This window comes from Puma concolor, chromosome B1 (assembly GCF_028749965.1).
Source record: "Puma concolor isolate L17-30 chromosome B1, mPumCon1.1.hap2, whole genome shotgun sequence".
Lineage (NCBI taxonomy): Eukaryota > Metazoa > Chordata > Mammalia > Carnivora > Felidae > Puma > Puma concolor.
The window spans coordinates 144,505,066-144,520,445 of record NC_141670.1 but is presented as its reverse complement, the minus strand read 5'-3'; the positions used below and the strand labels follow the sequence as shown (position 1 = coordinate 144,520,445).

Below are 15,380 nucleotides of genomic sequence, written 5' to 3'. Positions count from 1 at the left end.
TGCTTTATTCACACATCTTCCATGTCCCATTTGGTTCCATTTCTTCTGGCCTAAGGTTTCCGTTTTGTTTTGTTTTGTTTTGTTTTGTTTTGTTTTTACATCTCACTATATTTATTTTTTTTATTGAGGTCTAATTAACATACAGTATTATATTCGTTTCAGATGTACAACACAGTGATTCAGTAATTCTGTACCTTCCTCAGTGGTCACTGTCTGTCACCAAACAACATTATTACAATATCATTGATTATATTGCCCATGCTGTACTTGTCATCTCCATGACTTACTTATTGTATAACTGGAAGTCTGTACCTCTTAATCCTCTTTACCTATTACACCCATTCCCCTGATCCACCTCCCCTCTGGCAACCACCAGTTTGTTCTTTATATTTAAGGGTCTGGTTTTTGTTTGCTTGTTTGTTGCTTTGTTCGTTTATTATTATTATTATTATTATTATTATTATTATTATTTTAGATTCCACATATAAATGAAACCATATGGTATTTGTCTTTCTCTGCTCAACTTATTTCACTTAGCATAATATCCTCTGGGTCTATCCATGTTGTCACAAATAGCAATATCTCATTCTTTTTTTTTTTTTTTTTTTTTAACGTTTTATTTATTTTTGAGACAGGGAGAGACAGAGCATGAACAGGGGAGGGTCAGAGAGAGGGAGACACAGAATCTGAAATAGGCTCCAGGCTCTGAGCTGTCAGTACAGAGCCCGACGCGGGGCTTGAACTCACGGACTGTGAGATCACGACCTGAGCCGAAGTCGGCCGCTTAACCGACTGAGCCACCCAGGTGCCCCTATCTCATTCTTTTTTTAAATAAGCGGAGCAATATTCCATTGTGTATACATGCCACATTTTCTTTATCCACCCATTTATTGGTGGGTGCTCAGGTTCCTTCCATATCTTGACTATTATAAATAATGCTGCAATAAACATAAAGTACACATATCTTTTCAAACTAATATTTTTATTTTCTTTAGGTAAATATTCAGTAGTAGAATTGCTAGATTATATGGTATTTCTATTTTTAATTTTTTGAAGAATCTCCATACCGTTCTCCACAGTGGTCGCACCGATTTACATTCCCACCAAAAGTGCATGAGGGTTCTCTTTTCTCCACGTCCTCACCACTGCTTATTATTTCTTGTCTTTTTGATATTAGCCATTTTGAAAAGCATAAGGTGATATCTCATTGTGATTTTGATTTGTATTTCCCTGATGATTAGTAATATTGAGCATCTTTTCATCTGTATGTCTGTATGTCTTCTTTGGAAAAATATCTATTCAGGTCCTCTGCCTTATCAGCTATTTCATTTGCAAATATTTTCTCCCGTTCAGTAGGTTACCTTGCCATTTTGTTGATTTCCTTTGCTGTGCAGAAGTTTTTTATTCTGATGCAGTCCAAATAGTTTACTTTTGCTTTTGTTTCCCTTGCCTGAGGAGACATATCTAGAAAGAAGAACAAAGCTGGAGGTATCGTAATCCCAGATTTCAAGATATACTACAAGCGTCTAGTAATTGAAACAGTTTGGTACTGGCACAAAGATAGACCCATAGATCAGTGGAACAGGGTAGAGATCACAGAAATAAACTCACCCTTCTGTGGTCAGAATCTGTGACAAAGGAGGCAAGAATATGCAATGGGGAAAAGATAGTCCCTTCAATAAACGGTGTTGGGAAAACTGGGCAGCTACATGCAAAAGAATGAAAGTGGACCACTTTTCACACCATGCATATAAATAAACTCAAAATGGATTAAAGGCCTAAATGTGAGCTCTGAAACCATAAAACTCCTGGAAGAGACCACAGGCAGTTTCTCTGACATTGGCAGTAGCAACATTTTATAGATGTCTCAGACTTTCCCTCTGAGGCATTTCCAGCATCCCTGGCACTTCTTGAGCCTGGGACCACACTGAAGGGGTGCAGTGAGGGGACCCTGCACGAAGGGCACCACAATTAAGGGGAAGCAAAAGCTGCTGCTGATTTGACTGGTTTCCCAAAATTTCATCTTCAAAGCCATCATTCCCAGATGCTCTTGGATTTTTTTCCATGTGAATTTTGGGTGAGCTGGGAAGAATATAAGTATATTCCCAAAGCAGAGGATTTTTTGTGGGTGTACAGTGAGGTCCATCCTTCCTTTGAGCACCCGGTATCCACTCTTTGTCCTCCAAGCTGCTCTTGTGTTTATAAAGCACAGAGTAATCTCTAAAGCCAAGGCTAGTAAGGGGCAGCCATCACCTGAATATATCGTACAGCAGGAAGCAAAACCAGGAGCTGGACAAACACAGTAAGAGGCTGTACGAAAGCCTTGGAAGTACGTTGGAGCCAGTAAAGCTAACTGAGTGTATTTCTGGTGGTATCCTTGACCTGCCTCAATTTAGAGTTGTGTCTTTGTTGTCCTGTGGCAGAATCTGTGTATCTGTCTGTCTACCTACCTACCCACATGTCAGCTTGCTTTCTCCTGTGCCCATCTTACCACCTGCTGCCCTGTGGTCTTCAGCCCAACCAGAGCAGCATGCATTCTCTGGACCCAGGTCCCTCTCCCTCAGACCTTGGCCCCTTCCGGCTGGCATCTGAAGATGCCAGAAGAGGGAAGAGGATGTAGGACACAATAGGGACTGGACTGATCCTGTTCCTGATTCTTTTCTCCTGAGACTCCTTTGTACTTTACCCCAACAGTCCCTGTCCAAACTGCCCATTCCTTATCTCAGAGTGCCCCCTTCCCCTGACTCTTGTCAGGTCACAAAAAGGGTTTAATTACCACTATTCTCTCAAGAGATCACAAAGTTTTCAGGTTCATGAGACCCATTTGTTTTGGGGAACATGCAGACCTCTGTGCAATGGAGTGCAGTGGATAGAGTTCCTGTCTGAGCTTGATGGCCTGGGTGCAAATCCCAGGTCTGTTACTCTTCACTGTGTGACCTGGACAGATTACTAAACACTTGTCTCCAAGTTTCTTCGTCTGTGAAGTGGGAGGTAGATAGTAATACCCACCTTATTGGGTGTGTAAGGATTAGTGAATTCTTGTGTGTAAATTGCTTCGTACCACTGGTGATGTGTTATTCTCCAGGATACCCTTCACTAGGTAGTTCCAGAAGATTGTAACAGAGAGAGAATTACACTGTGTGAATTACCAGAATGAAGTCTGAACTGAAGTACCTGTTCTCATTCTCCTTTCCCTTAAAAAGGGAGATCTATTCATTATCATAAACAAAAAACAGAGATTCCCCCCAAATTTTATAGCAGGGAGAGGTCATCTTCTGCCTTCAGCAGTTCTGATCTAAATACTGGTAATGAAGAGTTTATTAGATGCTAACAAGCAAAATCAAACCCATGAATTAGTTCTGTCAATACATTTCTATATCTCCATGGCTATATATCTTAAATCTCAAGTCTAAATATTGCTATTAGTATTAGCCAATGTCAACATTGGCCCAAAATGTTTTTGTTTCATAAGTGAAAGCTAAATATACCTCTGGAAACTCAAAGTGCTTGATTGTTCATTAACAGGTTAGTGTGGACACCCTTGAGGGTAGGAGAACTTATTTTTAATCAACCAATAAAAGTGTTGATTATAGAAGTATAAGCAATCCTATTGAAGACATTTTCTGACTGTTTGACTCCATGCATGCTTGCTCCTACTATCTGAATGTCCTTTTTCTCCTTCTGAAAGGACCAGTGTGGATGCTGGGAGGCAGCTCTGCATGGTCCCCAGGGTTATCCACAGGTTATCCACTCCAATTTGGAGTCAGCACTTAGGATGAATTCAGCCCACGGGTAGAGATGGATATTCTGCAGACTCGCATTACTGTAATGGGTGCTGTTCTAGGGAGACTGCAAGGGAGAACTAGAAACCGCACCTTATCAAATATCAGCACTTGTCTCTCTGTGTAGGTGTAGGTATGGGGGTGTGTTTTCTTAAGTTGTGTTACCAAAAGCAATTTTTCTGCCAATATATTTGTTCTGACTTAGAGGTAAAGCTGAATCTAGCATTCAATTTAAAATATTGGGCTCAACGTTCTGTAGAGAGTCAGGAGGAGGATGGGATTTAAGATAAAAATAAAACTCTTCCCTGCTCTACTTTCAATTGATAATATAACTTGAAAAGCAGCAATTTTCTATAATATGTTTAGATATACTATTGTCTCTAGATGGTTCACTGAGTCTGTTTTCTGAATTGGGGGCTGGAGGGAGGTGAGTGGGGAAGGGTAATATTTGCTAAGCACTGATGGTATATCGAATGCTTTACTCACTTTGCCCTCACTGAATCCCCATAATCCTATCTCTAGAAGGTAAATGCTGGTTTAGCTGCATCTTACACAGAGAACACGGAAGCATAGGGTCTGTGCCCATCCCAAGATCAGTCAGTAAGTTGCTGTGGCCAGAATCCAAACCCTGGTGTGTGTGGCTCCAGTGCCTTTGCACTCTCTCCCTACACTACTACCTTCATTTTTTAAAATTCTAACTCTCATCTTGGTGTCTACTTGTTTGCTGATCTGGAAAATACCGGCCAGTCCAACCCAGGCTTTCTCTGTGTGAATAGAGATAGGATACACTTAGCCAGTAAGATATCCCTGTACTGCCAAATTGTGTTTATTGACTCATCTCTGGCTCTTGATGTGCTTGTCTTTCTGATCACTGCATAACTCAAAAGAAGATGGTGTGCCATTTTATGTGTCCTTTGATATGGTAAGTGGCAGCCTTACCTATTTTTTGGAAGCGATGAGTAGAAATTATATGAGCTGAAATTTCCTATTCAACTTCACAACACTGTCCTCGGTTTGGCTTTTGAATAGTCTTCAGGAGACGTACGAAGCAAAAAGAAATGAATTTCTGGGAGAACTTCAGAAGAAAGAAGAAGAAATGAGGCAAATGTTTGTTATGAGAGTGAAGGAGAAAGAAGCTGAACTCAAAGAGGCAGAGAAAGAGGTAAGCCATCTGTCCTCCTTCAAGTGAGAGAAAAATAAGTAAGACGTGTTATTAATACTTCACATTATATAGAACTTCATGCTCTCCTAAGTACTTTCTACATATATTTTATCACATGAGCAGCTACCATGGTAAGAGAAGCAGGTCATGTATTATTCCCATTTTACAGATGATAAAACTGAGAGCCATAAAGCTTAAATGAGTTATGCAGTCACATACCTAGTAAGTAGCAGAGCTGAAACCAAAACTAGACCTTAGGTCTTCAGGCGTGGTCTCGTGTTCTCTGTAGCTCAATATCTCCTTAATTTATAAGTCTTGCAACATAAGAGCTGGGATTCTGGACTGTTATTACTATTATTGTCTTAGTCTGTGAGCCAACTCAGTGAGCTAAACAGTGGATGGGCCCTTTGGCACAACCTGATGGGTAATGGGTCTCCATATGCCCTATCTGTATATGCATCTTCTTCCTTTGTGGGCATGCTCTCCCTGCTCCAGCATCCTTTGACTCCTCTCATTGCCCGTGACCAGTCCAGATTAACTGCCTCCTAGAAGGTTATATGGGTTTCTGCATAACACTTATCTCATACGGAGAGCGTGAGAGGGGGAGGGAGGGAGAGTAATCTGTTTGTCTCTGATGGCAGATAATGAGTATCTCAAGTGCATGACCTATAGCTATATTCATTTCCAAATTGTCTAAATAATTTCTTCATCATTGTCTTTTCATTTATCTTTATAAAGGCCACTGAAATTTAGAGGTTATTTAAATAGCTAAGCACTCAGTATAGTTTTGCTACAGAGAAAGGAAAGTTGAGCCTTATTTGTTGTTGATTATAAATACCAAGTGGATGCTGGATGGAAATCTAGAATTATCTAGTAAGAGTTATTCCCTTCATTCTTTCTTCCCTTCCTCCCTCCTTCCCTCCCTCCCTCCCTCCCTCCCTCCCTCCCTCCCTCCCTCCCTTCCTTCCTGCTTTTGTTTCTGCCTTGTGATAATTTTCTGAATTTGGTTTGTCAAGAAATTTGCCAGAAATCTCCCAACATATTCTTATTATTTGAACACCATACATCATCTGTGGTCACTGTGTATGTCTCTAAGTAAATGTATATTACACATTTTGAAAAAGGACCAGAAATAAAGAACTACCATTACCACTTGGGTAATTTCTGTTAGGAGCATGGATAATTTTTATTTTCTTCCTTATGCTTTTTACAATGAATATGTATTTTATTATCAGTAAAAATGAACAGAATTCCCTTTAATGAGTGCCACAGGCTCCAAATCTCAAAGGCTCATAGGGCTCCGAGGGGTGATCTTTGCCCTCTCAGCCTGGCTCCTCCAGGAGTGCCAGACGGTGCTTCCCTCGTGGGATTAAAGCATGTGCAGGAACACGAGGCATGTTTGGGGTTTGAACAGATGCAGAAGATCTTCAGCTGTAACTTTCCACTCCCCTCACCAAACTTGGCCTCCTCTTTTCCTCTCCAGCTCCATGAGAAGTTTGACCTCCTAAAGCGGACACACCAAGAAGAGAAGAAGAAAGTGGAAGACAAGAAGAAGGAGCTGGAGGAGGAGGTGAACAACTTCCAGAAGAAGAAGGCAGCGGCTCAGCTCCTGCAGTCCCAGGCACAGCAGTCTGGGGCCCAGCAAACCAAGAAAGACAAGGATAAGAAAAAGTAAGCGGGTGTCCCCCCCCATGCATTGGGGCCCTCTAACCATTGATTCCTCTTGCATGTTTCTACTTTTTCCCATTTACAGACTGGAAACTGGTCTGTTACCAGAAAGATAAATGCAAGTCTTTTCTCTACAGTGCAGGGAAGATGATACAGGTTTTTAAAGTATTTGTAAAGGGTACAGAAATATTAATTTATAAAACTTGACCACATGACCAAGCAATCAGGGCTGGAGGAACCTGCTGTCTCCGGTGGCATCTTCTGCACCAACACTAGGACTCTTGAGAAGACAGTCCATATCTCTTCACTACTCCCTGGAGACAATCCTCATGACTCTTGATAAAGGGCATCCTAAAATGATGATTGTTAAAATTTTTCTATCCTGTGTCGTGAGGCTTGATAAGCCGGTCACCGAAAACCTTGTTTCCGAAATGGAAGATCGGGACGAACCGCTAGTGGCCACAAGTTTTCCCTTAAATTCAATAAGATGGTGAATTGTTTTATTGTGGAAATGGGATCAAAATACCCTTCCAGTTAAGACACCCTCACCAATCCTCAAAACACACCTATCTCCATACGAAAAAAAAAAATTTTTTTTTTTTTTAAATATGGCTTTGATTTAATGTGCCAAAGGGTCAGATTCTGCTCTTAAAGTAGTCACTTCCTGTAATACTCCAATAGTGGCTGCCTGAATCCAGTGGGAGACTTGGGCCTGCCTTGAAATTCTCTCATGATTTGAAGCTCTACATCAAACACCTTAACGACTAGAGAGTGCGGTTTTATGACAATCGCTACTGGATTGACAATAAGCACAGTGGTCAGTACAGTACCTTCTAGGAAATCTTTTGTGGTGGCTGGATGGCGAACCCACAGATACTGCCCTGCTTGGTCTAACACACGGTGCTCCTAGGGCAGCGATAAGGCAGCCCTGAATGTGTTTCAGGATTCTTGCTCTTTATCCTTAGATGCCGAGATTCTAGGGGAAAAGCGGACAATTAAGTAAACGATAAAAATGTTGGTACTTGGGTAGGCAAAGAATTAAATTTTAACAAATAGAGCAGATAGGATTGAATCTGCTCAGTAATTGACACCTATCATGGGGGACTGGGCACAGTGGTGGTGTCCTTAGTCTTGGTGAGCATGCAGACTCACCCCTGAGGGACCTCATTACACTGCCTGTGGCAGAAAGCACAATAGACTTCTACAGTGATACACGGAGAGAGTTTTAAATTATGCCTTTGACTTTCCAAGCTCTGAGACAGCAGAAAATGTGTCAAGAGAGCAAAGAAATAAGCATGTTTTCTAAACAATAGAAAGTAGCTGGTGTAGATGTGGTGTGATTTCTATGGGGTTGGTGCAGACCCAAGTGTTCAAGGCCTCCCAAGGGCTGATACTTTACTTATGCTGGATTAATTCTGGGAGTAACAATTGCCTAGATTCTAATCCAGTTCAAGAAAGTGCCTTGTGCTGTGCTTGTTGGGAGAGTATCAGTCACTCATGGTGACGTTCCCCATGCAGAGATTCAGAGATGAAATGAAAGTCATTTGGCACTATCTATACACTTGTTGATCCTAACTAACCCAAGATAAAAATGAGAGAGAGAGAGAGAGAGAGAGAGAGAGAGAGAGAGAGAGAGAGAGAGTGTGTGTGTGTGTGTGTGTGTGTGTGTGTGTGTGTGTGTGTAAATGACCACATCCATAGGCATGGATGAAACAAAAAACCTGCTGACTCACAGCTTAGGAAACCCAAAGTCAAGTTTTTCTTACCCTTAAGCACTAATGTGCATAAAGGTACATGTTTCAGAACTAAAAATGTTTTTAAAAGACCAGCAGTGTTCCAAGGGTATTTCACGAACGCTGGATGTGCCTTTAAGCAATACTAGTTCCAAGAGCGGATCCGTACTGTGCCTCCATTAAAAAAAGGTCTCTCCAGTAATAGACTTCCCAGCGTAGGGAGGTTTTTCCTTGCCCTTTTGATCATTTTAGGTTATTTTCACCCCAGCCTTGGGCCTTAGTTGTGTATAATGCTTTTCAAGTTTACATGAAGTATGTGCAAATTCTGTTTTAGCCTTATTTATACATTCTTGTGTATCATTAATAGAATTAGACTTCATTTGGTGTGCAGTAGTGACCAGGTTTTGTACCTGATGATGGCACCTACGTGTTGGCAGGTTCTTAACCTTTTCTACAACTTTCCCATTTGAGCACAGAAAGCAACTGCAAGTTGGAGGCCTGAAGTATAAAAGTTAACCACCCCTCTCCCGCCCCCGCCACCCCTTCCAGCCAGGGGAGAGTTCTGGTTAGAGAGGACCACAGAAAGACAGTCACCAGGGTAACCAGAGCAGCTCTTTGAAAATAAATGGGAGACTCCTGTCTCCTCGTGTAGCTGGAAGAGATGCTGGAGTCACCATACATGCCACTTAGGGGCTGGCTCTGTTTCAGGGAGACAATTTTTACGAAAGAGACGCTTATTTATTCACCTGGTATGCTTCCACCTCGGAAATTAGTTTTTCTAATAGTTTTAAATTCTGTTTTTTCTATTCTAATGACACGCTCCCTTTATAACGTAGGTAAGGCTTTATGCTTCTACTTGAGCTGTAGTGGCATGAGAGCATATAACCTTCCCTAAGATTACAGACAAAGTAGAGCTAGCTAACCCTGGCACTGCCTTTAGCCGGACCCCACCTCCTGCCCTTTCTGGCCACCAAGGCACTTCCCTTGTTTGCGGCTATGCCGCAGTGGTGCAAGTACCGGAGGGTAAGTTGTTCAGTGGACAGCATTCTTTTCTGAAACTTTGCACAATTGCCAGTGGGCGTTGGTGGTGACGTTTCATCCATTCCAAAAGGAAGTTTTAAAATCCATCATTTTAAAACTGTACCTGGCATCTGATAACCATGGTTTTATACAGTCATCCACTCATCTTTAAAAAAAAAAAAAAAAAAAAAAACTTTTTTTTTTTTTTTTTTTTTTTTTTTATTCTTGCTAAGGAATGAAGTTGCATGTTTCAGACTTGCCTAAAATTAGATGTGCGGATCTCGGGTTTGGTTTTGCGTTGTACCTAAACGCGGGGGAAGGCTCCTGGCACCTGCTGTAGCTGTAGCCACACGATGCTCATCCTGTTTTCCCTTTCCAAGTAGATTAATAGCATGACCACTCACTGTATCCCAGTCCCCAAGTTCATCTTTTGAAGACATTATTGTAGATTTATTCTCTGACTCCAGCCGCTCAGTAATGGGAAGGTGTTGCTCCTATTCAGTACCAATGTGATGACCAAACCTAATAGATTGTGATTTATGTTATTTGAGAAAATGAAAATCAAATAGCAAATCCTTCCACTGTCACATGTAGTGGTTTCAAGAAGTCACTCGTAAATTACATGCAAACGGAAACTAACCATGTGTTAATTCAGTATTAAAATTTTGCTTTTGCTTGTCGTGTAGACTAGCTTACTCAAATTTGTGGTTTTAATTTCTGTCGATTCCATAATCATTGCATGAGCATTCACCATCACCGAATGCTGGTGCTGGCACTCCTAATTTTCCTTTCTTTTTTATTTATTATTATTTCTAACTTTTTTGTTTTGTTTTTTAACTTGCAGTGCAAGCTTCACATAAAGCCTGGCAAGCCAAGGATGGTCCCGCATTCACCTGCTTTTGCAGTAATATTGTATCTCTGCCATCTGTGTCCTTTTGTTTTATTTTATTTTTTTACCCTTCCCCAGACACCAATAACTATTAACTCATTTTGCTGAATGTTGTTGGGTAGTGGAAAATGATAGAACAAGAGAATAACACCAAAAGCTCTGTGCAGCTGGACTTTGTTTCTGGAAAGTAAATGATTTGCCTTTTATGCCTGTTCAGAGCGGCAGCAGGAAGCATGCCTGTTGCTTGTATGTTGCTTTGGACCGAGGGACGGAGGGTCAATGGCTCCATGTACGTCTGTCAGGAGAACTTCTCATCGTCTCAGCAGCTGAACCATAACCCTGAATAGCCATGACAACAACTTGGCTTTTCTTGATTTCTCATCTCCATGGTGGCAGAAGCCCTGAACTCACTCTGCCTCTTCTCCACACGTGCCCCAACCAGGGTAGCTTTGTATGTAGGTAGAACGGTGGGTCAGCTTTTTAGGACCTATGCATTTGCATGGATATTCATTATTATAATTTTATTTGACCCATGTTGTGGGTCTCTTCACACTGTCCCCTCATACGTCTTTCAAAATATGTCTGAACCCCTATCTCTCAAATCCTGGACAAGTTGGACTGTAATGAGAGAACTGCTGATGGTCTCTTTTATCAGCACAACCTGATCCTCTCACAGTTAGTGATCTCCAAGGTCAGGTCGTATAACATTGCCTAGTAGAAGAATCCCCTACTAAGGATGATGGGTTTCCCACAACCTCCCTTCCACTTACAATGAGCACTCTTTCACGCTCTCCGTGGTCAATGACCGATTCTAGGATATCCGTACTTCTAATAATACTTTTCAGTCATGAGGAGAAAATTTTCAGAAATGCTTCAAATAGAAAATTTGTTATAAACTGTATATCATCTGCAGCACAAATTATGAGGGGATCGCATCAATTTAAGGTAGAAATGGGAAGGGGGGCACGCCTGGGTGGCTCAGTCAGTCAAGCATCGGACTTTGGCTCAGGTCACAGTCTCACGGTTCATGAGTTCAAGCCCCGCATCGGGCTCTCTGCTGTCACCACAGTCTGCTTCAGATCCTCTCTCAGTGCCCTTCTCTCTCTGCCCCTCCCCCTGTTTACACACACACTCTCTGTCTTCCTTTCTCAAAAATAAAAAAATAAAACATTAAGAAGGAAATGGGAAGGAACTTGACACAAAGCCATGAGTGAAGAAGGTAGAAATTCAACTGCACATCTAGCTTCTGTGCATGGTCTCCTTTCCATATTTGGCGATAACGGGAAGGAGAACTAGAGCAGCTGGTCTTTCATATCCAGTTGTCTTGAAGGAGTTTCTTCATTTTGTCCTCACCATGACTAGCTCCACCTGCTCTCTGTGTCCCAGCCCATCACCCTGTCATTGAGAATCAGGGCCAACCCACAGGCCATGACACAGACCACGGAAAGGGGTATATTGACTCTCCTTTCGGTTCTGTTCCTTTGTGAGGCTTATCCCTTCATCTTCTTGATTTCTTTTCCCCCTCCATTAACAAGATCTTCCCAACTTCTAACTCAATACTCTGCTGTTCCTTACTTAAAAGAGTATTCTTTCTCACGAACCTGATGCTCCAGCTCTGTGCTTCCTCCCAGCCTTCACTAGTCAGACATTAGGTAAATAGGATAGAAGACACTGTACCTTCCCTGACACACACATGCAATCCACCCCCCCCCCCTTTTTTTAAATAAGTCTCTAGTTGATTCCAAAAAAGTTTCTTTTTTTTCCTTCTCTTCATTCTCAATCATACTTTTAGGGGAAAGAAGTTATGGTCTTCCATGAACTGAGTTAGGCTTAAGTAGGCAAAGTAAAAGTTCAGTTTCACTGGAGCCCAAACTAAGCTGGGCTAGAAACTGCAAACTAGAATCAGCAATGGTGGTATAAAGACTGATTGAGGAGGTACTGGACTAATGTTTTTGTTTTGTTTTCTTGAATGATTCTAGTCCAAAGCTAGTTGTGGAGCAGCCAAATACTAGATGGCATGCCGATTCTAACCATGGCTAAATTTGCTCATGTGCTGTGCACCAGACAAAAGCTTGAATACTTGTGTTGTATGCTTGTTCCAACCGCTGCTTGTGTGAGCATTTTTGTGCCTTGTAACAGAAAATATACATGTAAATTCCAAAAATGGTCATTTTAAAATGACCATTTTTAATGCATCACTGAAACCTTTTCAAAAGTGAGCCTCGCTGTGAAAGGCATCCATCCAGCTGACTTTTTGATTCCAAGATTGTTGATTTTTTTTTTCCTCCCATGAAAATTTTCATGACAAAATGAATCATATGGAGAGTCAGGGAATAAAAAGTCAAAAGAAAGTTCTAGAAGCTTTTTTTTTTTAACATGTTGCTTCTGAACTCTTTTCTACTCCTGCTCCCCCACCCTGTTTGGTTTGTTATTGCTGCCCTTCTCTTCTTTCTGTATCTGTGCCTTTTTTCACAGTAGTCCTTGGCTCTGCACGGAATAAATGATACCCTCAAATCTAATTGGATGTGCTTTCGCCTTTGCATGTAAGTACAGTAGTAAGAAAACTTTGAGATCTTTTGGATTTTTTTAAAATTAGAGAAACAAACGGGATAGGTGAATTTTTTTTTTTTTTCCTTTTTTGGAGGGAGGTATAGGGAGGTAATGGTTTGAGTAGCCTTTGCTTACAAAAAAAAAAAAAAAAACTATATATTTAAAATAACCACATTTGTACCTTTTCCACAAGAAATATAAATTCAGTTTTTTCTTGATACCAGTATGGAGGTCAGAAATTATTGTTCCCAGCTGTGTTCTACACAGCATTGTGGGCATCGCTGGAGATTAGAGGGTCCTTGGTTCTGACTATGTAAATAAAGGTAGAATAAGAAACTACCACCTTCCATTGGAGAAAATCAAGAGGAAAATGTTTTTTATGCCAAGCTGCTTTTATGACTGCTTAATTTTTTTGATGATCTTGATTTAATGGTCTTTCCCTTATGCTAACTGCTAGCAGTGAACACACCTGTTGTTTTGTTTTTTTGCCAGATCTAGCTGGCCTCTCTCCAAATCTTTTGTTCAACCATAATGACCATTGCTTCTGGACTTTAGATACTCGTAACAGTTGTACATGCAGTAGAATGTGATGGAGAAGCATTTGGGGAATTTATTGGCAGTTAGAGACTATGTTTTCCCAACCTAGGCTCCTTCTTAACTGGTCAAAGTTTTGTCCAGAAAGGGCATCTCAACCAGGGGAACATTTAATGTCACACTGAGCACACGTTCTTTATTACCTTCCTTCTCTGCTTTGGAATCTCACCAGCAATAACACTTAGTCTTCATATCTTGTGCACCTCAAACAAATGGACTGGGTTTCTTTACTTTCTTGACATATCCATTAGTGTGTCACATATAGACTGTTGAATCTTGGTTTCAGCTGTTATCAACCCATGTCATACTGTCTCTGTGTGGTCCTTCCAAACCGTCCTTTCAGATCCCTTTGCTTTGCCATTTGCAAGTGTCTGAAATCGTCAAGTCTCAGCTTCCAGAAGTCTTGGTTCCATTGACAGGATACATATGTGATGACTCTTTAGTGGAAATTATGACCTACAAAGTCTAGATTGTATGTAGGTATGAAGGGAATTTTTTAAATAAATTGAAAAGCTGTGAACAGCATTAGAACTTTGTCTATTTCTTAATTTTAAAATATGCTGATATGCCTTAAACTGTAGTTGTAGAACACTGTCATTTTGCTGTTTGAAAATAACCAATGTGTTTCTAAAAAAAAAGTGTTGTGTAATCTACTTTCAGTGTTAATGCAGAATTGTCATATATGTAAGCTGCATGTTAGACACTCGTCCTTTTTAAAAACTAAAATAATTGTATCGATATGAACTATATCATTTTTTTCAAGTAAGAAAGTAATCACTTAGCAAACATGCTCGGTAATTTGGTGTCTGTTAAGGTAGGAGAGTGGTGGACAGGTAATCTATGCATATATCACTAGTGCCAAGACATAAAAGTGGGGGAAAATATATTTTTACCCAAACAATGTGTGCCCTTTTGTGAGTTCTTTTTAGTCAGTGTTTGGTATGCATATGTACACATGGTTATTATGTTGGGCAAAAGAAGTAGGGATGAAAGAGTCTCCTGCTTTCCTGCCTTGTCTGGTGGATTTCAAATGCTACCATCTGCACGGCTCCAGCTCCTCCCAGATACTTGCCATGTGGCATCCTGTATTTCACATATGGTCTCTGCTACCCTTTCTCCCCCATTCCCATTCCCTTCTGTCCTGATTGGTGTTCCTGGCACCGCACCGCCTCCGGGCCAAGCCGAGTTCTCCTCTTCTTCCCTGGCCTCTGGTGCTACCGCTGCTGGGCTGCTCAGCCCCAGCTGTGCTCCGGGAAGTCATCCCTGTAACTGATACACTGCTGTTCTTTCACAGTTGTAGAAAAGCCCCTCCTTTTTTTTTTTTTATTTTTTAAGACTTTAAGAATCAAATTTGAATCTGAATCTTTCTTTTTTCTCTTCTGTAGCTTCTTCTTTATGTAACCATCCTGTTGACAAGCCCTACTCTCTCCTAATGGACATAGAGCATTAGAAGAGCAGGAGCTGTCTGTTCACACGTGTTGGGGAAGAGTTACCTCATTTCCACCATCGCCTCCTATTCTTTTAAAGTCTGGGTCAAATATTGCATTGCTGTTTGTACTTGTCAATGTCTGTTTACAAACCACTGCCCATAGTGGTTACTAAAGTGACTCATCACTACCAAAAACAGGAATACTCAATAGTACTTAAAAGGAAATTGAGTGAAAAAAAGAACTTGGGCCAAGACCCAAGATAGCCATGTGTTGGAATCCTCTTGCTTAGCTGTCATGTTCTTGAAGCTGCTGATCTGAGAACTCACGGACTGAAGACAGCGTGTACCCTACTCTGAGGTGGTCACCGCCTCCAGGGTCCGCAAACTTGATTTCATGTTAACTCCAGACCTCTCTGTCCCATGAGCAACATTCTGAACAGCCCCATCAGGACCCTCAACCATCAATCAGGTCATAAGATCCGGGCAACATTCTCCTTCCTTTTGTTAGTTTTATGAGTTGTTTTCGCGTTTGGGATTTTTTTTTTTTTTTTTT

The 15,380-nt window shown here is 41.1% G+C and overlaps 1 protein-coding gene across 4 annotated transcripts in view; it reads left to right on the top strand.

Annotated features, from left to right (window-relative positions):
- Positions 1 to 15,380, top strand: part of SEPTIN11 (septin 11) — an 89,871-nt gene that overhangs the window by 74,236 nt on the left and 255 nt on the right. The window contains exons 8-10 of one of the 4 annotated variants that reach the window (XM_086704813.1): positions 4,812 to 4,944; positions 6,428 to 6,615; positions 14,784 to 14,963. In XM_086704813.1, the coding sequence (XP_086560939.1) occupies positions 4,812 to 4,944; positions 6,428 to 6,615; positions 14,784 to 14,799 (337 nt within the window). In that variant the 3' untranslated portion in view covers positions 14,800 to 14,963. Of the gene's footprint in view, positions 1 to 4,811; positions 4,945 to 6,427; positions 6,616 to 10,209; positions 13,924 to 14,783; positions 14,964 to 15,380 lie in introns of those variants that run through there. The other 3 variants (XM_025921449.2, XM_025921448.2, XM_086704814.1) reach the window with 3 other exon arrangements.